Genomic DNA, 26,261 nt, shown 5'->3' on the forward strand with positions numbered 1-26,261 from the left:
CACGTGGTACATTAAGACATTAAGGATACATTTTTTTTATTGGAATCCTGAAAAGTAACATTTTTATTTAATTTCAAATGCATTAAGTTGTTAACTTTATTAACTTAAATACAAATACATTCGACATAAAAAGACGTATTTGAAAAGAAAAAAAAAGTATTAGAATTGTAATACTACCGGTACTTAAATCTACTTTAATGTAGACTGAAGTAATTAAAGCGGGTTTTGTTTGCATGTTTGGAATTGTAACAGCTGAAATCAATGATATATCAGTATTTTCATGTTGTAGCTTCTACAACATGCAGTCCACATACACACATTAACAAGCTGAGTGTCCCAATTAAGGGAACGTGTCCTTCAAAGGACGCGGCCCCTGAATTCAGGACACAGCTACTGTGTCACACTTCTCACTGCTGCCCTTCATACCAGTCACATGCACAACCACACCACGTGCACTGTAAATATGCTGAGCCAAAACTGTCATAAAAAACCCTGTATGTTTATTAAGGATTAACTTCCCTTCAGGGTGCATTCACGTCTTTGGTTTTTGACATTATCAGTCAGTCACACAAACAGAGAGACAGACAGACAGTCAGTCAGTCAGTCAGTCACACAAACAGAGAGACAGACAGACAGACAGTCAGTCAGTCAGTCACACAAACGGAGAGACAGACAGACAGACAGCCATCCAGCAAATATCGTGACTCAGAACCAGGATTAAGTAATAATTGAGGAAAACTAATACTTACTGGAGCACACGTACAATGTTTTACGTCATTGCCAACTAGGAGGGGGAAAAGGACCCTTACAGGTGTGTAACTTTGAGAGCGTACAAATGAGAACCAAATGGACCATTTGCATGCTCTCAGACTTACACTAACACTGAGGATTTGACAGTGCACCTACTGTACCTGCTGAAGCTGAACCTCTTGATTGTCTGGATGGCAGAGCTCTCCATCAGCATGTTAGCTGTAGCTGCTAACAGATCCATGTGCTTTTGCAGCAGTTTGCAACCAACCAGGCTGTGGTCAAATAGTTCCACTTAAGTAGCCAAGCACAGCGTAGGCTGGGCTTAATGACAACAGCTGGACACTGGTTCTAAAGTAGGCCATGATGCAGCTGTACTGTTTACGTTCATGTTTTCTGGTCCACTCTGACTCGATTTCTCAAATCATCATGGATTGGAACAACGGTACATTATCCTGAGATGAGATCACACTCAAGAGTTGAGTTCTGCTTTTAAAAGACCTGCCTCTTAAAATAGAAAAATATGAAAAATAAGAAACTGTGCTGACTTTACTCCAAAAGGCGTTACGTGTTTTGGTCTTGACTGAACGCATTTCCCTCGACCTCCCCGGTGTCAGATAAACTCTGAGGAACATTTGTTCAGCCGTCTGTCTGTCGTTTTATTTATCTTTTCTCTTGTTCTCTCCTCCCTCGCTCATTTTCTCCTCTGTGATGTGATGTCTATCTCGCTCTACCCCCTCCTCCTTTGATTTGGCTTTCTCTTGTAATTACACACAGACACACACACACACACACACACACACACACAAAAACACACGCACATGCACACACTCTCTCTCTCTCTCTCACACACACACACACACACACACACAAACACACACAGTTGCACTGACTTCACGTACAGTACATCTCATGCACACACACCCACACACATTTCTCTCTCTCTCTCTCTCTCTCTCTCTCTCTCTCTCTCTCTCTCTCTCTCTCTCAGACACACACAGTTACGCTGTCATACATGTACATGTCTCTCAATCTCAGGCACGTGCACACACACACACACACACACACACACACACACACACACACACACACACACACACACACACACACACACACACACACACACACACACACACACACACACACACACACACACACACACACACACAGGAAATACATAATGCTCATGGTCTACAGGAAACCTCAAACTTCCTGACTGACTGATCAGCTTCAGGCATCATGTAAGAGGTGTGTGTACTGTGTGTGTACTGTGTGTGTACTGTGTGTGTGTGTGTGTGTGTGTGTGTGTGTGTGTGTGTGTGTGTGTGTGTGTGTGTGTGTGTGTGTGTGTGTGTGTGTGTGTGTGTGTGTGTGTGTGTGTGTGTGTGTGTGTGTGTGTGTGAGTGAGAGAGAGAGAGAGAAAGATTAAGGACAGGGTGTAGTAGCCAGCCATTGGGAAAGAAAATGAGGCGTGTCTGAACTAATTGAACCTTAGAACATTCTGTGTGGATTCACCGTGTAGTCAAGGCTTGGGAATGAAGAGCTGAGAGAGAGAGACTGAGAGAGAGACTGAGAGAGACAGAGAGAGACAGAGAGAGAGAGACAGAGAGAGAGAGAGAGAGAGGGAGGGAAAGATAATATCTTGTCAAAACATTTCCAAAGTCCTTCATCTTCTAAAGTTTATTCTCAACATCCAGTCGACTAAATCAACTAAACCAGTGGTTCTCAACCTGTGGGCCGGGGCCCACTGGTGGTCCGCGAGGGTATTGCAAGTGGGCCCCCAAATTTAAAAATAGTGAAAGTAGCAGATCTACAAGCTCAAAACGTGACGTTTCGCGCCGCATTTTGAGCTTGTAGATCTGCTACGTTTGATGCTTTTGCGTGACGCTGTAGTATGATAGGTAGGGCGTTAATTTACACTAACAGTTAAAATATGGAATCTGAACATATCAGTCAGAGGTTTCTGACTGATATGTGCTATTTTAGGGTTAGGGTTAATTCTTTTTTAAATAAGAATGAAAAAAGTAGCCGTTTTGGTTTCTAAAAGACGGCAACTAAATGGAAAAGGGAGGGAGGAAAAGAGAAGAGGCCAGGAGAAGGACAGATAAGGAGAGGAATGATATATAGGATGGAAGGAAGGAAGAAGGGGGTACGAAGACAAGAAGGGAAGGGAGGGATGGAAAGATTTGAGAGAGAAAACAGAGGAGGGGTAGAAGAATACTACAAACACTATGTATCGGATTAGTCAGGATAGGCAACTGGTGCTACAGTATATCTCACTCTCACTTTCCTACCGTTTGTCTCTCCTACACTGTCTCCCTCTCGGCTGTCCTACTGTCTGTCTCTCCTACACTGTCTCCCTCTCGGCTGTCCTACTGTCTGTCTCTCCTACGCTGTCAGTCTCTCAGCTTTACTGTCTGTCTCTCCTACACTGTCTCACTCTCACTTTCCTACTGTCTCCCTCTCAGCTGTCCTACTGTCTGTCTCTCCTACGCTGTCTCCCTCTCAGCTTTACTGTCTGTCTCTCCTACACTGTCTCCCTCTTAGCGTTCCTACCTGTCTCTTCTACACTCTCCAATGTCACCAGTGACACAACATCTATCATATCAACTTCAAATCATGGGTGAAATGTATATATATTTTGTGTAGATCTTCTTAATCCCATGGGGGAAATTCAGTTTTCAGCTTCACCCAGCTGATGGCTGCTCAGAGATGGTCATGATGAGTGCCGGGGGGGGGGGGGGGAAGTCAAGGGTTAAGCGTCTTGCTCAGGGGCACTTCGACACATACAGACTGGAGCCGGGAGGCGAACCGGTGAACTTCTGATTACCAGAAGGCCTCTTTACTCATTCAGCTATGGCGGCCGCCCACTAAAATAAACAAAAAGCTTTTCTCTGAAACCATAGCTGATAAAGAAACCAGTAGGAAACCACATGATGGCGGGGTGGAAAAACGTACAAAAAGACAAGATGACTGTTCACCTCAGTGTGAACCATGCATGTAGGCCATGGTTCTCAAACTTTTGATAGGGACCCCCCCCCCCCATCTCAAAAATATGTTGTGCCAGGGATCTCCAGAAGCAAATATTTGAGTCAAAACTATTTGCAGGAAGAGTATCTCTTCCACCACTGGTATCCAGAGTGAGTTGACCTCACGGTGAACTTTGAAGGCCCTGTCCGCAAGGAGACGCTTGGCTGTGTTCAAGTACTGACATGAGTTGCATATCACTAGGCCTGTCGTCACAATCCTATAAAATTGGCTTCAGGGAGGACGGGCGGACTGACCACGTCATCACACTCATGTCACCATGACTCAGCCATAACCATATAAGCAAATCAGGGAACTCCATATATGGGCATAAAAGGGGCAAGGACTCAGACAGATACAGAGATCTCCATGTATGGGCATATCAGTCGGATCGGCGGTGCGGTCTGAGGGCCGCCCGGACCTCTAGTTATTACATAATCACCTAACCGCAATTATTTGAGATAATCGCAATTATTTTTGGCATAATTGTATAATCGTTTCCATGTTGAAACATTTTCATATTATTTTCAAACATTTATAAAAATAGTAGAAATAGCTACAAGCTCACAATTAATTAATGTTTTTGGATTTTTTTTTTATTAAGTTATTAAATATGTATGTTATTTGTCTTATATTATCTTCCCTGTGCAACTTGTCTTTACTTGTCTCAGCTGATGTTTCTCTTGTGCCTTGCAGCTGCCAAACCAGAAAGTGAAGCCGTAGGTTAGGATGGACTCAATGGTGCCCCCTATAGAAGGGAGGAGAGGAGTGCGAATGCCTGCCTTTTTGAGCCTCCGAAGGAGATGTGCGCCCCTACGCCTCTGCTGGGCCTTCTTAATGATGGCTATGGTGTTGGCGGTGGAGGTCAGGTCGTCTGCCAGATGAGCCCCCAGGAACTTGATGGTATTAACCCTTTCCACAGGGGCACCACCGATGGTCAGCGGTGTGTGATGATGGCAGTTGCTGGCTCTCCTGAAATCGATCACCATCTCTTTTGTTTTGTCCACATTTAGGGAGAGATTGTGTGAACTGTGAACTGCACGATGACGTCAGTAGTTCCACCTCCTTCCTGTAAGCAGACTCATCACTTTTACTACCAAGTCCCACCACCCCGGTTGTGTCATCGGCGAACTTCAGGATGTGGTTACTGCCAAATTTGGTTCTCAATGTTTCTGCCAGACAGTGTGATACAGTAGCTGTCCAAAGCTTGTGATGTGCACTGCAATGTTAATTTAAATATGACACCACACTACTGTTAACCATGAAACCTTATATACTTCATTGACTGGAGTCCCCAGTTTTTTCCCTTCTACACCAAATCTCTTTATTGGGAAAATAGCCTGATCTACAAGCTCACAACATGTCGCGCTGCAACGCACTGTGAGCGCGTAGATCAGCTATTTTCGCTGAATGTTCACCACTAGAATAACTAAGGACAAAATTGGGACGTTAAACATGATACTACCTGTGTGTGTGTGTGTGTGTGTGTGTGTGTGTGTGTGTGTGTGTGTGTGTGTGTGTGTGTGTGTGTGTGTGTGTGTGTGTGTGTGTGTGTGTGTACAATATGTGTATGTGTGCTGAGGCAGCGATATGAGTTTGTCTAAGTGTGTACAGAGAAACGGGGAGGGAGGAAGATAGGAAGAGGAGAGGGAAGAGAGACAAAAACAAAGAGTGTGTGTGCGTGCGCATGTGTGTTGCACATGTGTGTGTGTGTGTGTGTCTGTGTGTGTGTGTGTGTGTGTGTGTGTGTGTGTGTGTGTGTGTGTGTGTGTGTGTGTGTGTGTGTGTGTGTGTGTGTGTGTGTGTGTGTGTGTGTGTGTGTGTGTGTGTGTGTGTGTGTGTGTGCATGCGCATGTGTTTGCATGTGTGTACAGTATGTGTGCACTCGTTCATGCGATAGTGGACATGAAAGTCTTTTCAGAAGCCATTTCTATCTTCTTCTGGTCTGCTGCTTGTCCTTGAGCAGGACTGATAACACACACACACACACACACACACACACACACACACACACACACACACACACACACACACACACACACACACACACACACACACACACACACACACACACACACACACACACACACACACACACACACACACACGCCTCACATCCAACAAAACAACAGTTCAAAGGTGAAACTCTATATAGTTTGTCGTACAACAAATAACGAAAATAGCCTATCTACAATCTCACAACACATCGCATGGTGACACGTTGCAAGCTTGTACTGTAGATCGGCTATTTTAACTATTTTTGAAAAAGGTTTTAAGAAAACATTTTCGAAAATTTGCCCACGATATAGCTTGCTGAACCGAATGGCGCCACTTCTGACGTCACTTCTCCATTGAACTCAATGGACACCCTTTTCTTTTCTGTCGCCCTATTACTATGAATGGTGTCCTCAAGCTCGATAGGGACACCAGGGTAGAACCCACAGACAGATAGCTCCCTCAGGGCTACCAGAGGCGCACACGCACACACGCACGCACACACACACACACACACACACACACACACACACACACACACACACACACACACACACACACACACACACACACACACACACACACACACACACACACACACACACACACACACACACACACACACACACACACACACACACACACACACAGTATTGTTTCAGACCATGTTAAAACAACAGTCTGGTATATTGAGGTTGGCCACTCAGCACTTTACCTAACATTGATCTGCCCGGCACTTTGTCTTTCTACTTCCTGTTTGGGTTTTCCATCAGTGGAAAGTAGAAAACTCACATTGTTTTGTACTGAAGGAGAGACAGACAGGAGTAGGACAGCTGAGAGGAATCAGCGTAAGAGAGACAGACAGCACGAAAACTGAAAGGGAGACAGTTTAAGAGAGACAGACAGGAAAGTTGAGAGGGAGACAGCGTTGGCGAGACAGATAGTAGGAAAGCTGAGAGGGAGACAGTAGAAAGAAGAGAGGGACACAGGTTAGGAGAGACAGACAGTAGGAAAGCTGAGAGAGAGACAGTGTAGGAGATACAGACAGTAGGAAAGTAGAGAGGGACACAGGCTAGGAGAGACAGACCGTAGGAAAGCTGAGAGGGAGAAACGCATGTGTGTGTGTGTGTGTGTGTGTGTGTGTGTGTGTGTGTGTGTGTGTGTGTGTGTGTGTGTGTGTGTGTGTGTGTGTGTGTGTGTGTGTGTGTGTGTGTGTGTGTGTGTGTGTGTGTGTGTGTGTGTGTGTGTGTGTGTGTGTGAGAGAGAGAGATTCCCATCTCAGAGCTATTGTTTACCAGCAAAGGCTCATAGGAGTGGCTGTTCACATACCAGGCTCGTTCCAACACACACTTCCTCTCTGGACACGCATGCACGCACACACGCACACACACACACACACACACACACACACACACACACACACACACACACACACACACACACACACACACACACACACACACACACACACACACACACACACACACACACACACACACACACACACACACACACACACACACACACACACACACACACACACACACACACACAGTAATCTTAATAACTACTGACAGCCATTAAAGAGCTAATAGAACTTGATGCAATCCGGTCCTGCTCTGCTCCTCGTTTTACTTGACGTTTTTTGTGGGGGAATTGAAAGTGACACCAGGATATGGTGTGGAATAGAAACCTTCTGATGAATTCATGATATCACACAGAACACTTGACATCTGTTCTTAGAACAGTGATTATCAAACAGTTTTGGCTCAGGGCACCCCTGTAAATACTTTTTTCATTCACGGCACCCCTGAATTACTCTAAGACTCTATTCTTTCTAAGATACAGTATGTCACAAGGAAACTTGAGAGAGTTTCCATTAGGACAGATTGAAAATATCTTTATACTTGACATTTAACGACTTGGAGTTGGACCCCAGCATCCCTATTCTGGGTGGGGGAAACATTCTGCAAAAATAGCCGATCTACAAGCTCACTGTGAGCTTGTAGATCGGCTATTTTTGGCGAAGAGATTTGGTGCAGCTCGAAAAAGAACACAGGCACCCCTGGCCTGGCGTCATGGCATGGCACCCTCGGGTGCCACAGCACTCAATTTGTGAAACCCTGTCTTAGACAACTACTGTACACCGAATTTCAGCCAGGTCTAGAAATGACATGAACATTTCACTGCATGCCAGTCTGCAAAACTGTGTGTAGGAAACGATAATCTAATCTCTCTGACACTGTCTATCATATCTAGGATATCTCCAGTAGTCTGCTTCTAGCTCTTAAATATCTAAGTCTGTCCAGTGGTCTGACCCTGGCCTAGGTTGTACCTGTTGGTTTTAATGACATCTAATCTACAGCACACATACAGTACAGAATCTTTCTTTACTTTTGCTGTACATGATGTAGGCCTACATGAAGCAATGCGTTTCCAGTTGGCCATAGTTGGATGTAGTTGGATGCTGGTAATTTCCACAGTTATACAACATTTAAAAATAATAATAATTGAGTAAATAAGTCAATCAATCAATCAATCAATCAACCAACTAACCAACCATTCATGAATTTAATGAGGTAATACATTGTGTAATAGGTGAAGTAGTTTTTGGTGACATTGTAGTTATTGAGTAACTGGCTGACTGCATGCTGATGTGCTGCTGTTCCTCTAACCTCTCTGTTCATTCTGTTGAAGTTGCAATCAGGAACCGGTCAAACGGTGGGGATTCCCTCTTGGCCAGTGTTACGACTATGGTCGTTTCTTAGAAATCTGCTCTCTAACGTGTTCAGACCAGAGTTTGTCATAAAAGCTATGGATTGTAAAGCTTCGATGTTACACATTAAGGAACTTTACAATTTACAATGTGGGGTTTGGTCAACCGGTATACATGATTAAAGCAATACACATTCCAGTGCTTTATCTCCTGTACTGCACCTGCTGCTATCGTTTTTTTTTAACCTGCACCTTATGTCTAATGACATACCTGCTAATGCATCTTGTCTAACATCATCATACCTGTTACTGCACCTTGTGTCTAACATCATGTACATACCTGTGATGTGACGATAAAGCTGATTCTGATTCTATCCAGTGTACTTGCAGACACCATAATAGTGGACAAAACAACCAGCAAAGCTGGTTCTCAACTCAAGTTAATAAGAATACTTCTGTACATTGCCAGAAAGAGTATCCTTATGGATTGCTAAAGATACACCCTCAATAGCAGACTGGTATGAAACAGTGTAAAGGATACTTCCCTTAGAGAAACGTACATACATCCTATATGATAATCACAAAGGCTTTTTAAAGACGTGGCAACCATTCATAAATGTAGTGACACTTCCAGGTTGCGTACTCTGCTGTCAATGTGAAGAAAAGAGTTGGACCCTGCTCCTAGTGTTTAGGCTATGTTTGTTTTTGTGTTTTAGTTTTAATGTTGTAGTAGTTTTGTTTTTGTTTGAGTTTCAGTATTGTTAAGGGTGGTATTGAACGTTAGATGTCACAAAAATGAGGTTTCGTCTGAGCAGAATTAATCTTGATCCTGTGTAGTGTGGCTTGAACCAAATACATTGCATTTAAAAAAGAGAAAAATGTATTAAAATCCAGAACTTACAGCATGTCCCGCTGCTCTCCCACACACATCCTAACGCTGGGTCTGGAACTCAGCGCAAACGACAGCTTCTTCTTCCTCACGGACAAAGCTTCAGACATGACCCGCCGTAGTGCCACCTAACACCATGCTGTTGACCGATGAGACACGCCTAACTGACGGACGGATGGAGGGAGGGATGGATGGACAGACGGAAGATTCTCACCCACGACTAAGATTTGACCAATCGCCTGGCGGATGAGTGGATGGCGAATAGATAACTGAGGTAAGTAGATAGATGGAAGAGAGACGATTGTGGTAGACAGCTCAGAAGATGGTCCAGAATACGACTATTAGAAATCAATCAATAGTAAAAATCAATGGAACGTATATGATACGAGTCAGTTCGGCATATGGTCTGAAACCCTGAAACTGTGACACGTTTCCTGAAACGTTTCTTTCTTCTACCCAAACGTTTCTTTCTTCTACCCAAGCTGCCATCTGATTGGCTCACAGACTGTGGCCCTGTTACTTCCTGCTTCCTCGGAGGGGAGTGATTGGCCGCTGGCCTCAACCCTCAGGTTCACACACACACACACACACACACACACACACACACACACACACACACACACACACACACACACACACACACACACACACACACACACACACACACACACACACACACACACACACACACACACACACACACACACACACACACACACACACACGTATGCCTACACACACCCATGCATACACCCACAGACATGTAGACAGGCAGACCTGACCAGAGGAAGGCAGGGGACTTTCCACCCCTCCCCACCAACCCCAAGAGTGGAACAATGGAAAGGCCACAAAGACACACACACACACACACACACACGCACACACACACACACACACACACACACACACGCACACGCACACGCACACGCACACGCACACGCACACACGCACACACGCACACACGCACACACACGCACACACACACACACACACACACACACACACACACACACACACACGTATGCATGCGCGCACAAACACATGCACTCACCCACACGCACAAACAAACACACATACGTCATACACAGCGCTGGCACACAACTGACTCATTTTTGCTTAGGTTGTAAATATCACCTTAATTGCAAACGTTTCCCTTAAGTACTGTGTTCGTACGCAGTAAATCTTGTGTTAATTGAACTCCAAAGGAGTACAAATGGAACCAAATGGACCCTTACGTCCATTGGCACTAAATTGATCAACACACACCACTCACACTCAAAACCCAGTCTGCACCAGCATCTTTATTTCTGACCTGGATTGTGACTTTGACATTTTTTAAGTTTTATCTTCATGTTTTATTTCAGATATGTCAGTGAAGAGACAGGAAACCACGGCCATGGAGCAGAGGAGACACATGTAAGGACATGGACTCAAACCCGGGGCATCACGCACACAAGGAGTACGGTCTGAACCACAAAGCCACCAAATTACACCACCACCTATTACAACCACCACCGATTACACCAAAAGTTAACCATTTCTTCAGGTCAACCTACAAGCCCCTATCCCTGTAACTGTGCCAATTCCCTGATTTCCCCACACACACTGGTTTAATCTTGTCACTGCTGACCCCTACTGGTTGGTCTGGGACTGGTTGGTCCTATTCGATTGTTAAGACGTGACGTTGCGCCCCGCTAGAATAACTTCCGGGTCCAAGTGTTTTAATGTTAATAATAATAATGTTAAATCATAATAATAAATAAATACTTTGTACTTCTATGATATTAGCATTAAGACCCTTATTAACCCTCAATGGTTCATTTCTGAAAAAGGAGGTTATTGTAAAAAGATTTACGGGTTCCAACATGTTGTTTACAATGAAGAGTGGACGGCGCTGGTGCCTTTTGGACCCGGACGTGACATCGGACTACAAAATTACGTCAGACTTAAGAACCGAATACTGTATAACAACATATCGATTAAGCCCTATTTTATACTTTGTCGTACAACGGTCTGTGGTTCAAAACAGCAGAGTAGATCTTGATTGATTGATTACTTATAATCAATTATTTTGTTAACTCATCATGGAGCATTTTTCTTTCTAATTGATTAAATCGATTAGTTCGATTAACTGTTACACCCCTACTTCTTTTCATCTGCCAGTGAGGAGCCTCAACCGGGTGGACGCACATATAGCCCAGTGTTTCTCAAAGTGGGGTCGAGGGACCCTATGTGGACCCTTACAGGTCTGCAACTCTGAGAGTGTACAAATGGAACGGGTCCATTTGGTTCCATTTGTACGCTCTCACCAGGGACCACGTGTGGCCCTCAGAGGGCCTTTTGTGCCACAGGCGCACCGTTGCTCCTATCTGCACCAGACTTAAAGGGATAGTTCACCCAAAACATTTATTTTTTTCTATCGATTAGTCACCCCATGGAGACTTGAATTCATGGACATTTTTTTGTTTTTAATCGCATTCCTAAGCCAATAATTTGATGACCAGCGGACTGTTAGGCAGCGGTTCCGGTAGGAGACACAAAGAGTCTCCTTTGTGTCTCCTACCGGAACCGCTGCCGGTCATCAAATTATTGGCTTAGGAATGCGACAAAAAATCTCCATGAATTGAAGTCTCCATGTCGATAGAAAAAAAGTCATTTTGGGGGTGAACTATGCCTTTAACACAAACATTGTTCAGGGGTCTCCCATGACAATAGTCACACCAGGGGCCATGTGTGGCCCCTAACTCTGAGAGGGTACAAATGGAACCAAATGGACCCGGTTCCATTTGTACACTCTCACCAGGGACCACGTATGGCCCTCAGGGCCCCTGGGTGCTACAGACGCACCTTTGCTCCAGTCCGCACCAAACATGGTACAAACACTGTTCAGGGGTCTGCCATGACAATAGTCACACCAGGGGCCACGTACAGGGGCCCCCGGGGGCCACAGACACACAGTTGATCCAATCCGCACCAAACTTGGCACACACGCTGTTCACACATTGCACACATATGGGGAACTACAGCAGTGTTACAGCAGCGTTTAACACTTTGTAATGGCCATAAATCGGTGACCATTACTCTGATCAGTGCAATATAGGACTGGATTTTCAGGCCTGAAAATATACTATGTGAAAAGGCCCCTAGTCTCCATGGTGGCGGGCAAGAACTTTAGCCCTGCGCCCGGCTGCCATGCACACAAGCGTCTCTCGGTCTTAGTTGAACTCTGAGAGTATACAAACGTTAACCAAATGGTCTCCTAACCTGTTGAGGAGTGGCTCACAGTTCCATTTTTACACTTCCAGTATAAACACTCACCATGGCGTACCTGTATTTTCTGCACAGCGGTCCATTTAATTTGAGTCTTTCTCTGTCTGAACAAGTTCCTGTAATATAGTGTTATGTCTCATTCTTTTTCTGCCTCTCTCTCTCTCTCTCTCTCTCTCTCTCTCTCTCTCTCTCTCTCTCTCTCTCTCTCTCTCTCTCTCTCTCTCTCTCTCTCTCTCTCTCTCTCTCTCTCTCTCTCTCTCTCTCTCTCTCTCTCTCTCTCTCTCTCTCTCTCTCTCTCTCTCTCTCTCTCTCTCTCTCTCTCTCTCTCTCTCTCTTTCTGCCCGTCTTTACTTTCTACACTTGCACTCTCTGGTGGTGATTCTCAACCTTTTTTTAATATCAAGGATCCCCAGTTTTATAAGCATTTAATTGGCTAAGGACCCCCCATCTGACAACAATATCTGGGACCCCAATCTACACTGTGAAATCTCAGTGTTCATTTAACTCTGAGTGTACAAATGGAACCAAATGGACCCGTAAGGGTGCATTTGTACACTTTCAGAGTTACAGACCCATATGGGTCCAATTTAGTTCCTACCTATCTAATGAACTATGAACTCTGAGAGTACAAATTGAACCAAATGGACCCATAAGGGTCCATTTGGTTCCATTTGTACACTTGAGTTATAGACCCATACAGAGATGTGTACACTCTCAGAGTTACAGACCTGTAAGGGTCCATTTGGTTCCTAACTATCAAATAATTGACTGTAGCTGGGGACCCCCTGCATGGGATCCCATACTCCTGGGGGTCTCCCTGGACCTCACGTTGAGACCCAGACTGAGCAATACACCCTGCTGTCATACAGTATCCACTCACCACCTGGGAGGCACATCATCATCTCCAGTTGTGGTGGTGAAGTGAAGTCGGGGGTTTTTCCACTGAAGGAGTGAGTTTATGCCAGCTATACCGCATCATGATGATGCAGCCCGCGTCTAGACAGTCATTCACATTCCCACGGGCATTCATCCGCGACCGCCTTCCATCATGATTATACAGTAGAATCCTTAGTTATTTTAAACTTTGAGAGAGCACGAGTGGAGACATTAACACAGACACTGATCAATACAACCACAGTGAATTTGCTAATCTGGTACAGAATATCGCCCTCTCATAATATCTGCTCCGTACAAGTACATTGGACGCTGTTACAAAACCAGTAGACAACCACTCGAATCCCCTTCACTTGGAGATTGTGGTTTAGCAGCAGGGGTAATGGTAGATTCATCTCCCCTCCCCCGGGGACAACTAATAGACTTAAAGCACAAATGCTCATGATAATTAGTGAAGACCAATTAATATGAAGATAGGTTGAAAATGGGTGAAGTCGTCCTTTAAGACTTTTTAAGGCAGGTCTTTGTGCCACTAGCTATGAAGATGTATAACGGGCCACACGATGGTCACTCAGCTCGTTCAGTGGACTAATGGCCCCAGAAAAAGCAGTTGAACAGTTGTGTTGCATATTGTATATTGTATGTGCATATTTATATTTAAATATATATGTTTTGCCAATTTACTGATGGTGTTGCGTGATGTCTTCCCATCATGCTATACCTACAGAGCTTTTCTTGCCCTGTAATCTGTATTCTTAAGCTGCCGTCCTTTCCCTCGTGGGATCATTTAAGGTCGTATCTTATATACAGAGTGCTATGAAAAAAAAGTCAATTACCCTCTGATGGAACTCATTTAGAAAGCTGCGGTATACAGTGTACAGCAGGGGTCTTCAACGTTTTCAGGCCAAGGACCCCCTAGCTGAGAAAGAGATGAAGCAGGGACGCCCTCTATAGTGTATACAATTGTGTTTGAGATTAAAGTGTTTTTTTTTACTTAGTCTGCTCTTTGTTCCCTCTACACCTATAGCCTCGTTGCCAAAAATAGCCGATCTACAAGCTCTTCAGAGCTTGTAGATCTGCTATTTTCGGCTAATGTTCCCCTCAGAAAAGGAATTCTAGGGTTCAAGTGGCACTGGTTAATCTAAAAAAATCGAAATCCTATCACACAAAGATTTGGCAGACCCCCTATAGTAGCTCCGAAGACCCCCTATGGGTCCCGGACCCCCTGTTGAAGAACCCTGGTGTACAGGACCAATCTAAGCCAACATAACTGACTTGCTCTGATGTTAATGTGAAAGCAAAGCGTCATGCAGGAGGGAATTCCCGCTGGGCCATTTTCACATTGCAGTGTCAACAGAGAGCCAGTGAACAGCGAGGTTAGAGAGAGGAACAGAAACACACTGTATCAGCACGCAGTCAGCTGGTTATTCAATAACTACAATGTCATAAAATGGAACTTATTAGATCATATTTGCTTCATAAGTGACTCTAAAGCCAAGCCAAGTCTATAGTCAAAGCCAGGGTTCATTCATACCACTTACTCCGATCTTGCACTGTGTAAGTTATTCAGGATAAGAAAATCTGCATCTGCTAAATGGCTAAAAATAAATTATATTGGGGTGAAATTGTGATGCACCTGGAATCCCTTACTTTGGCAAAAAATAAGAAGAAAAAAAAGACAACAGACAACAGACTTTAGTTTAGAGGTCAATGACCAGCTAAATGATAAACTGTAATCATACTGACAAAGAAATGTTTAGAAACGTAATATTGTACCAACAACCTAACAATGATCTACATTACAAGCTCACCCCACTTTGAGAATCCCTGCTCTTAAGACTTTCTGTTCAATTCAGCGAAGTGAAGCATGGACAATAGAGCACTGGTTCTCAAAGTGGGGTCCAGGGACCCCCAGATGTCCATGGGGTCCCTGGCAAAATGAGTAAATATAGCATAAAAATAAATGACACCACTTTAACCCGCCTATATACACTGGCAATTTGAAAACAGCAGATCTACAAGCTCACAACAATGTGTGACGATGTGAGCTACATCTAAAAAGTTGAGGTGAATTCTTTTTTTGTTTTTACATTTTAACAACACAAATCTTGTATGGGGGTTCCTAGCCAAATACAAATTAATTTGGGGGCCCTTGACACAGAAAGGTTTGAGAACCACTGACAGAGAGCAGGACTGACATCAAAGTTCTTGTGCACTGACTGGATTCAGAAGAAGAACCAGTATGTTGGACTGACTGCCTAAACCACCTCTGAGGACAGAGTTCAAAGACAAAGCCTTCAAACAGACAATACATGAAGCAACCCCCATATACATTCCTCTATGAAACAAGTCAATAAACCCTGCCAATTCTGTCATTAACACCATAAGCTTGACCACAAACAACCGTTTTAAATGAAAGTGTTACCCCCATTACCCCATAAAGACTGGCATGAAACAAACTTGAAATAAATTCAACATTCAACAAAAACATTCATGTACTATTAAAAATACATTTTCTTGTTTTGTTTTGTTCCCCTTTTCTTTTCTTTTCTTTTTCATAAATAAACGCCCAAACACTATAATGCTTTAAACAAATTCAAGATGAGGCAAAAAAATAAAAAAAAATAAAACTATGTTAAATGAAATGGACATCTCCATCAGCTGTTTAGCAGGGCTTTCTTTCTGGCTCTCTTCCAACATTACTAAAGCTGTAGTCTGTGGTGGAAAGTAACTAAGTACATTTACTCAAGTACTGTACTTAAGTTGTGAGCTTGTAGATCAGATATTTTCAAATAGATAAAGTATAAAATAGGGCAAGTTGGTGAATGCATGTTATGTATGCACAAATTACTGTAGTGGCGTAAAATGTACAATATCTCCGAGATGTAGGCTAAGTGGAGTAGCTATACTGTAAAAGTATACATTATTGCAAGGGTTCCCAAACCTTTCACCCCCCAAAATAATTACTAACTGGGGACACCCCACCCTGACAAGCACTTCAAGTGTAGGCAGTCATTTTAGTTTGACTCGCTTCCACAGATAAATATTGTGAACATAGCCGAACTACAAGCTCACAGCGCCCACAGAGCAAGGAGTTGTGAGCTTGTAGATTGGCTATTTTCACAATGTTTGCCTCATTCTTACATCATATTTGACAATTTGGCCAATTTGATATTAAAAAGGTCTTAAAAGTCTTTACATTTTAACTTTAGAAATGTACCCTGTATACACTTATACTGTATGTTGGTTTGTTTACTGTTGAGTGAGAAAACAATGTTGCACATTAAGCTAATCATCTGGGGACCCCCCAAAATAATTTGGGTCTTTGTTCCCCAGTCTGGGAACCACTGCATTACTGGAAAAATTGACATACTCAAGTAAAGTAAAAGTACCTTAACATTTTAAATGTACTTAAAGTTTCTTTCGCCACTGAATACTAGGACAACACACTCATGCTTTCAATGAAACCCTGCTGAAAGAGCCATAAAAAGCTCTAACAAACTATAAATCTTGCTAAATGAAACTGTCACTGAACTTATAAACAGCTAAAGACTCTTGAAAATGACTTAACAAGATGCTGCTGCATCAGCAACTCACAGAAGAAACAAGCTTATCTGGCATTCAGCCAAAGAAGACGTCAACTCTCTGCACTTCTGGAGCATTTTAACTGCAGTGAGTGGTAAAAGTACTCACATTATTTACTTAAGTAAAAGTGTCAATTCTGCAATGTAGAAATACTCTGTTACAAGTAAAAGTCCAGAATAAAAAAATTACTTCAGTAGTGCAAAAGTATTGGCATCAAAATATACTCAAAGTACCAAAAGTAAAAGTACCCATTATGCAGAATGTCCCATTTCACAACTTTTCAAATGTATAAAATATATTTTGAAAATAGCAGATCTACAAGCTGTGGGCTTGTATTTTCAAATGAGTAAATGTACTTTAGTTACTTTACACAAGTTCTGTTCATGAAGTGCTGATCTAGAATGAACATGTTCTGATCAAAAAGCGATTTGAATGAATAGCGTGCCCAAACGATACACTGAATTTAGCCTAATTTAATCTATCCATTATTTATAATGTATCCATTTCTAAGTGAGGATTTTACAATGTGTACAAGTTCTCCCCTTCCTTCTAAAAGCAGCTCTAACCAGAAACAGCTTAAATGTAGGCATTCATCCACTAAAAATGTCAATAAACTCAAGGGTTGCGTGTCTTGAATTAACTTGTAAAATGAAAATAGTCCCATATAAAGAGCTGTTTGAGTGAATACGAGAACGCTCGCCCCAAAACACACTCGACCCGGGTCTAATCGAGCGACCTCGGAACAGTCGCCACCTGGTATTCCTAAACGTAACCTCAGTAAACTATGCCTAAACCTATAAGCCTAACCTTATTCCTAAACTTAACCTGAGTAAAACTATGCCTAACCCTAAACTTATTCGAACAGCATGCAGCCCTGGGGGCGAGCGGGTCGCTTTAAAAAGTGGGGACGAGCGTGTTTTGGGGCGAGGCTTCCGGTCACCGGTTTGGGCAACTGCCTCTCGCGGCGAATTTATATCCCGTCGTACGACGGTGTCGCTCGCCGAAAATGACGCGTTGTAAAGCTCGCAAGATACACGGTCGTACGATGAAGTAGATAGGTATAAGGCGCGGTCACTCTCGCCAAATAAGCAAATTTAGCGTCCGTCCGTGCATTCAGTCACAGTCAGAGTCACACACTCAGTGACAGTGTCACACTCTAACGGAATTTACGACAGTAATTGTTTTCAAAACTTACCTGCAGGATACTGCATTAGACGCGTGTCTCTTCTCCTCCACTGCCTGTGTGTGTGTGTGTGTGTGTGTGTGTGTGTGTGTGTGTGTGTGTGTGTGTGTGTGTGTGTGTGTGTGTCGGTAGTTATGGGCTGTATGTGTGTGTGCAGCAGCAAATACTCTAGAAGCCCAGTCAGTCAACTTTCAACTTCCTTGCATGGCTTTTGATCAGCTGAGGCTGTTCGTGTCATGACAACCCCCCCCCCCCCCCCCCCCCCCCCCCATTTAACCACAAGAGAAACTATATAGCTGTCGTTAGCACTCCCTTATGCATACATGCACAATGGCTCACACTCACATTGCATGCACACACTGACACAGGCAGACATGCACAGCCAGACAGGACACGTACAGTAATGATTATCATTGTATCATATATTGATGGCTGTCATATTGACAGGACATACAAATACAGATGTTTGCACACACAATATTTATTTATGCATGGACAGAGTCGATATACAGGGTCCACACCCATCGAGGTGAAACTGTGTTTTAAGTTTTTAAGTGCTTTCTTTATCAATACACTACCTATGAGTATGGCAGTATGCATCAAGGCCATGGACCCCCACGTCACCCTGGATCCCCCCCCCCCCCCCCCCCCCCCCCCAAGGACCCCTGGGGGTTCAAGCCGGACCCCACTTTTCTAGAGAACCACTGTTTAACAATATGCTCCCTCTAAGTATACTACTCTCAGTATTCTACAATGTGTATTCTACTGTGCATCATATCCTCCATTCAAACATGAATTAGCAACAACACGCAAGCAATTGCTTAGATTTGAAGTGTTTGAACACCATCTCTTGGCTGTGCTCCTGAGTTGGAACATGTGTACGTGTGTGTGTGGATAGATACACACTCTGCTGAGCCAGACTCAACACTTTTACTTTTGTTTCCATCTTCGGCAGCTATTCGGTTAAATACATAGCCAGTAAACTACATACACGCCCATGCAACATGTAGGCCACAGCTATTTTGGACAAGCAGTCTGCAGTCATGTTTAAAATTGAGCTCCGGAGAGAGTCTGCAGGCAAACGTTTGAGAGCAGAGCACACTTTAGAATCTAGACAGACAGACAGACAGACACATCAAAAGCAGAGGCATGGATAGTCTGTTCCCCCCCCAGCAAATCGAACCTTTCTAGATTATTTTATAACCATGGAAGATTATAAAAACAGGATTAAGGACTAGGCTTTGACTCCCTTGTACAATACACTCGATGAGAATATTCCTGGTGAAATAAAGGTGAAATAAAAAATAAAATGAAATGGTGTGCTTCCTCACACCATCTAACAAAACCATCCACTTCCTCTTGGTAAACATGAGTTGTTGTCATTTGAAATGTAGCCAACTGTAGGTTAGAATCGTCAGAGAATTGGCCGGATTCATTGTCTATAGCCTGCAGGTACGGTGGCTGCAGGTATACAGCATACAGCATACCAGCACCCCTGCTGTGTTGTTTGTGGTGATGGTGTCAAACACAGTAGCCTACCTGGTCTTTCGTGGCAGATCAGCTGGCGCAGGCCAGCTCAGTGATCGTCTCTTGTCCATGCTGTCGAAGATGCCGACTTCTGAAGGTGGTCTGTGTAGGGGGCAGGTGGTAATTGTATGTTCGGCAGTATGCTCAGACCCGCTGCACTCGCATACTATGTGTCTGTCAAGCCCCACTTCTTCATAGATGACTTGAAGCGGCCGACCCCCGTACGTAGGCGGTTCGGCATGGTCCATCTGCGATTGGGGAACAAGACAACAGCCTTCCCCACAAGCAGCAAGAGCTGGTGAAAGACCATCTTGTGAAACTAATGTCGCCACATAATCGTCGAGCTGGCAGGCCAAGGCACGAGCCACGAGCCACGAGCCACGAGGTCAAGACCAAGGCACAGGGCGTCCCCTTCAGGATGGGCGGACATGCCGACAAACCTTGAAAACCAAGTTGTCAGTGTTCCAACTCAGTGTAGACACAGTACCATGGACCCTCTCACATATACTGAGGTCCACATGTGAGGTAATCCATGGCCACCTGACCTGTGACTGTGGAACTGCTCAGGTTCATATTAAGGAGTTTGTTGGCTAAAATATGTGGCTGTATTATATTAAAAGCACTGAGAACATTATTTTGACCGATGGACTGGCTAACCAGATGGCTGTACAGTGTACACAGTAAAATCCCATGTGTTAATGTATCTATTTGTGGTACATACATTTAAGCAAATATATTCTATTTGTCCAGTTTGTAAAAGGGATAAAAGTAGACACACCATGCTGCAAAATGTCCCTATTGTATTGCAGTATGGGTTGTTAGTCTTATCCTAATATCCATGCTATCATGGATAATAGGATTACAAAATGGTCGGACCGTGAATGACATTAGATTAGTTTATTTTATGATATTAAGGTGAAACAGCATGCAAAAAGGTTTCCTTACTGAAGAAGTGCAAAACCCACTCTTTTCTGCATGTGTGGGAGATGGTTATGCCAACAACCCACCACACAAAGCACCACATTTACATACAGCAGATATGTTCTCGCGAAGGAACTTAAAATAGAATTTTGTGCCGCGTGTGTAGGTGAAGTTGTAAACATGTGGTGGAGATGTGGGAAGCAGGGGATGACGTGAGGATAAGTGGACCAAAGCACTGAATGAGTTCACAAACTGCAGTATTAGTAGGGTTGGATGTAGCTAGGGAGCTGGGGTGAAAAACCACACCTCTGCTTTTGATATACCCTGGTATACTCTGGTCATTATTATTTTTTATTTCCAGTGGGGATATGTTTTGTCCCTGCATGCTTCTGGTAAGACTGAATCACCTATGCATTTCCATTTAGAGCTGACAGCGTGACACAATCTCAGAGATCTGCCATTTTGGCCAAATGTTCACCCTAGAATATAGGGATTCTAGTGTGGTAAGTGGTAATGACACCCTCATTTGTCAGGTGAGAGATCCTGGTTATTCAGACAGAAATGCCCGGCTCCTGCACAGAAAGTGTGTTCAATTGAATAAACGTGACAAGAGGCTGAGTTATAAAAGAACAAAAATAGATTTTATTTGGCGGACTCTTTTTGAGGCTCAGGGAGGCAACTGATGACACTGGGAACACGCTAAGCAGAAACAGACACTGAACTAATATAAAAACAGATGAACGTAAAGAAATCAAAGAGAAGGGAAGGGGGGCTACTGTCTGCCACACTTGGCACAGATTTGGAGGGAGGGGAAGATAGGAACCGGACCACTTTCACCTTGGTGTCTGTATTTTGGGAATGTCATTACATTGTGAAATATTTCCGGAATGTCAAAAATGTAAAAAGAAAAGAAAATAATGTTTTGAGTTTGTAGATCTGCTACTTTTGCTATTCTTTGTACAACAAAGTTTGTATGGCTCATGTGGCAGACTGCAGGAACTTGTCGATCTGCCTTTCATAATATTCATAGATTAGGACATTTTAGATTTAGCCCCCAATTAGAACCTGGAAATTGCTTAATGATCAAGGGTGTAATATATAATTATTCTCTTTTAGGAAAAAATGAAAAAGTAATGTAGAGTGGGCAGTAGGAAAAAATATTTTCTTTTTCTAATCATTAAAAAAAGGAAACGGTGGAGTTCATGCATAACAGTTCCATAGAAGTGTGCGAATTAATGTTGAGGTTAGGCTTTGTGAAAGTAAAGGTGGGTGGGGGGAGCAGACAACGACATGCCCGTTTGTTATCACTTCCTGCGTTTCAAGAACCCACACAAACATACTTCCTGTGAGATACTTTCAACTCTACCTCCGCCATCTATTTCTGTATGTTGTGGTTCTTCTATCTATCTATCTATCTGTCTATCTGTCTATCTGTCTATCTGTCTATCTGTCTATCTGTCTATCTGTCTATCTATCTATCTGTCTATCTGTATCCATTCGTCCGTCGGTCAACGGCATGCATGTGGTCGACCTTCAGTCTTAATAATGCTCAGAAATAGAACAAACATGTGGAAGTAAGAATCTCTGAATCACACTTACTTTGTAGTTGCTTATAATGAGAGCTTCTACAAGCTCTGAGTGACATCATGGTATGTTCTCATCACATGCATTGACCAGCGCTGGCACTGTCCATATGCATTTCCCAGAATACATAGCATGTGTGAGCAAATTGGGACCTGAGTGGTTGGAGACCTGAGTGGCCAAGGACCTGAGTGGTTGGGGATCTGAGTTGATGGGGGTCTGAAAGGACGCATTAAGACTTAATTTAACTAGTTAAACCCTATAATATACTTCTCTGGCTGCAGGTGTCGATAGCTGAGTAGTTAAGGCGCGTCCGATACCAGACAGCGAGTTCAGGGTTTCCTGTCTCTCTGTGGACTATCAATAAAGGCAGAAAAAGGTTAGAACATTTCTTAAATAAACTGTATACAGTATATATGTTACATATATATTTAGTACCTCCCGCACTCCCCCGCGGCGGGGCGGGCCCCGCTGGCAAAAAAAAGAAACAACGTCTCGGAGGTGCTGAGACTAGGGGGACGATGATTTACGATTCTGTGCCTACCGGCCCTGGACATAACTCGGACGGCACTGAGGCGGCTGAAAGTGACTTCGCAACGCTCGGCACGGTGACTCACTCTCCTGAGCTTGCTCGGCGGTGCCTCTCCTGGCTCAAGTCACCCTCAGGCGGCGCGCCTCCGTCAGTGAAAACGAGTGCACCTTTTTTCAATCTGATTGGTTTTCCAATCGTACTGTGACCTATATACTTCTCTGGCTGGGCCCCTCAGGGGTCTATACTTGGCCTTTTGTCTCCTGACACTCTTTGCCGAAAATAGCCAATCTACAAGCTCACAACGTGACACGCTGTGGGCTTGTAGAATGGCTACAGTAGCCTATATTAGCCCAACGTTCTCCCCCAGAATAGGAAGATTATAAATGTTACTTTCCATATAGTTAATTCACATAAATGTCTTTTTTGGATCATCATCATCATCATCATAACTGACTTCATGCATTCCTGGCATAAAGGGCCAACTACAGGCGTGTGTTGGGGGCCACAGTGGTAAAGCACATGTCTGCCCACCACCACAGAGGTCCAATCCACTGCTCGATTCCTGGCTCCAGCAAACAGCCGTGGCATGTTAGACTGATTTATACTTCACTGCACGACTCTGTTGTACGATGAAATATAGGATTTATGTGTGGACAGATGAAATTTCATCTCACATAAAACATTACTGTGAGAGAAAGTTCCAGGACTCCAAAGTTTCAGACACATCATTATTTTTTAAACAGTTTGTCGTATCAGATCAAATCAAATCAAGATTTATTTATATAGCACATTTACAAACAGGCAAGCTGAACCAAAGTGCTGTACAGGCAAATTCAAAAACATCAATGCAAAAACAACAGAGCAAGTTCACAAAGCATTTAAGAGCAACAAAGGAAAACACTTTAAAAGACAACATAAAAGAGGGAAGGAGAAATATGTATAAATGGAAATTACATATAGGCTAGGTACATAAATAATACGTACATAGACATAATTATGAAATGAGTTTTGAGTTTGGCCTTGAAAACCGTGGCCAAACGTGACGTATATCTTAAAGAGTTGTTTAAAATAGATGTATTTGTTTTATTTTCGGTTCTGTATCTCCCGTTCTGTCCTCCCACGTCTTTAACGAGGAGGAAGTGACAGTAGTTCTATTATTATCGTCTCTGACAGGAAGCAGAAGTACAGTAACCACAAGCAACTCTCATTCAGTGTGACTGACTGGAGCTCTGCTGTCACTCAGTGGTGTAAAGTAACTAAGTACATTTACCCAAGTACTTAAGTACAATTTTAAGGTATTTTACTTTACTGCAGTATTTCCAATTTTCTGTACTTTTACTCCACTACATCTCAGAGGCAAATATTGCACTTTTACTCCAATACAATTATTTGAAAACTTTAGTTACTAATTACTTTGAAAATGTTGATTATTATTACAAAACATACATTAACCACTTCAGCCCTATATGCAATTCGGCCATTTGAAAAAAGCCGATCTACAAGCTCACAATGCATAACGATGCGACGCATTGTGAGCTTGTAGATCTGTTATTTTCAAAAGCATTTTATAGGTTACATTTGAAAACTTGTGAAATGGGATATTCTGCATAGTAAGTACCTTCTACTTTTCTTACTTTAAGAACATTTTGATATTATTACTTTTGTACTTTACTGAAACATTTTGAATTCCGGACTTTAACTTGTAACAGAGCATGAATTAATCATTGCCCTTTTTCGTTTAGGACCCCCAAATGAATATGTATTTGGCTGCACGGACCCTCATCTGAAAATATTTTGTGCCAGAGACCCCCAGAAGAGAAGATTTATGTTCAAAAATATTCAATATTCATAGGCCTACTGTATGTGTCTCTTCCTCTCGCTTTCTATGAATGCCTCTCTCTCTTTCTTCCTGTTTTTTCCTCCTCCTTCAAACACAAACACATTGCTGACAGAAACAAACATGTTCGCTTACAAAATGTCTATTTGAAACTGTATAGGAGTATCAGAACACTTTTCACAAAAACTTTCTAGAGGATACATAATTTCTGTTGTCAATAGTATCAAGTTGAATAGTGTATTTATTTATTCATGAATACATAGGGCCACTGCTGTCTGTTTAGAAAGGGAAGGTCATGGGCAGGGGCTGTTGAACCACTCTGGAGGTAATCTGGAACCCATCGTCAAAAAAAAAAGAAAAACAGCGCCCTCTGCTGTTCTTTTAGCTCTGAATCTGTTCTTGAGCGATTACTCTGGAGGTACTGGTAAAGTCTGCCATCTTGTGGAGAACAACAGAAAGTGCAACTATTGTGTACAATGTGTAATCTGTGTAATATAATGTACTGTATTATTCTGTATGTCTCTCTAGTCTGTTTGATTGTGTGGGTATATAGATTGTATGATAATAATAATCATACAGTACAATCCTGTGTTTATACTGAATCAATGGTACTGACATTAACAGTGTGAATTTTGCATACTATAAATTAAACATACAAATGATTGTAGATAAATGTGCATTAAAAGGAAAAATGAAATCTTAAGAGTATTAAGATAATAACTACATTTGAAAAACAATTAAATAAAGATAACATAACTGACCAAAAAAAGTTAAATGAAGCGCGAAAGGAAAATGAGGGGAGGGGGTATTCAATTTGCAGGGAACTGAAGAAGTCTATGAAAGTTCCAATGTGGAACATGTTAGGAGCTGCCCTTCACAGAGAATTGTATCTTTTAAAGAAAAGACAACCTTAAGCCACACAGAGTTAGATGGAGACTTGGGAGATTTCCAGAAAAGTGAACTGCAAAACAGTGGTTCTCAAAGTGGGGTCCTCCAGGATGTCCCCAGCTAAATTGGTTAGTATAACATCAATATCAGTTTAACCATGAAAACAGCCAATCTACAAGCTCACAACAAGCGTTGTGAACTTGTAGATGTACTGTTTTCTAATAAATCGTGACATTGTTTTGACAAATGTTGAATATGTTTTAAATATTTTAACAACACAAAGCTTGTGGGGGTCCCTGGCACAAATTCCTTTCAAATGGGTGCTAAATATGTTAATTTGGGGGTCCTTGAAATAAAAAGGTTTGAGAACCATGGATATAATTAGCCTGAGAGGAACCTCAGGTTAATATCGCTATAAAGGGGCCCATCTGTATATATCAAATCCCAGAACCTTTGACAAGATAACAATATAAGTAGCATACTCCAGAATGTTAGGCCTGGGAAAAAGAAAACAACTATTAGCCTGCAATAGAAGTTTGAGACACTGTAGACACTGTAGTGTCTAAGTGGTTAATTTGTCTCCTGGCTAGCTTGCATATAATGAGATGGGTTGGTTCCATCCTCAGTTCACACCGGCAGCAATAACAAGAGACCAAGCTGCCAGGAGCCA

General features: G+C 42.8%; 1 protein-coding gene across 4 annotated transcripts in view; it reads right to left on the reverse strand.

The window, feature by feature from the left end:
- The window catches only part of sh3bp2 (SH3-domain binding protein 2), a 30,259-nt gene extending 11,831 nt beyond the window's left edge, over window positions 1-18,428 (reverse strand). For 2 of the 4 annotated variants that reach the window (XM_084046989.1, XM_084046988.1), the window contains exon 1: window positions 9,386-9,781. In XM_084046989.1, the coding sequence (XP_083903115.1) occupies window positions 9,386-9,483 (98 nt within the window). In that variant the 5' untranslated portion in view covers window positions 9,484-9,781. Of the gene's footprint in view, window positions 1-911; window positions 1,437-9,385; window positions 9,782-18,317 lie in introns of those variants that run through there. The other 2 variants (XM_084046991.1, XM_084046990.1) reach the window with 2 other exon arrangements.
- Window positions 18,429-26,261: the final 7,833 nt, after the last annotated feature.

This window comes from Gymnoscopelus microlampas, assembly GCF_963454915.1.
Source record: "Gymnoscopelus microlampas genome assembly, chromosome: 21".
NCBI classification, from domain to species: Eukaryota; Metazoa; Chordata; class Actinopteri; order Myctophiformes; family Myctophidae; genus Gymnoscopelus; species Gymnoscopelus microlampas.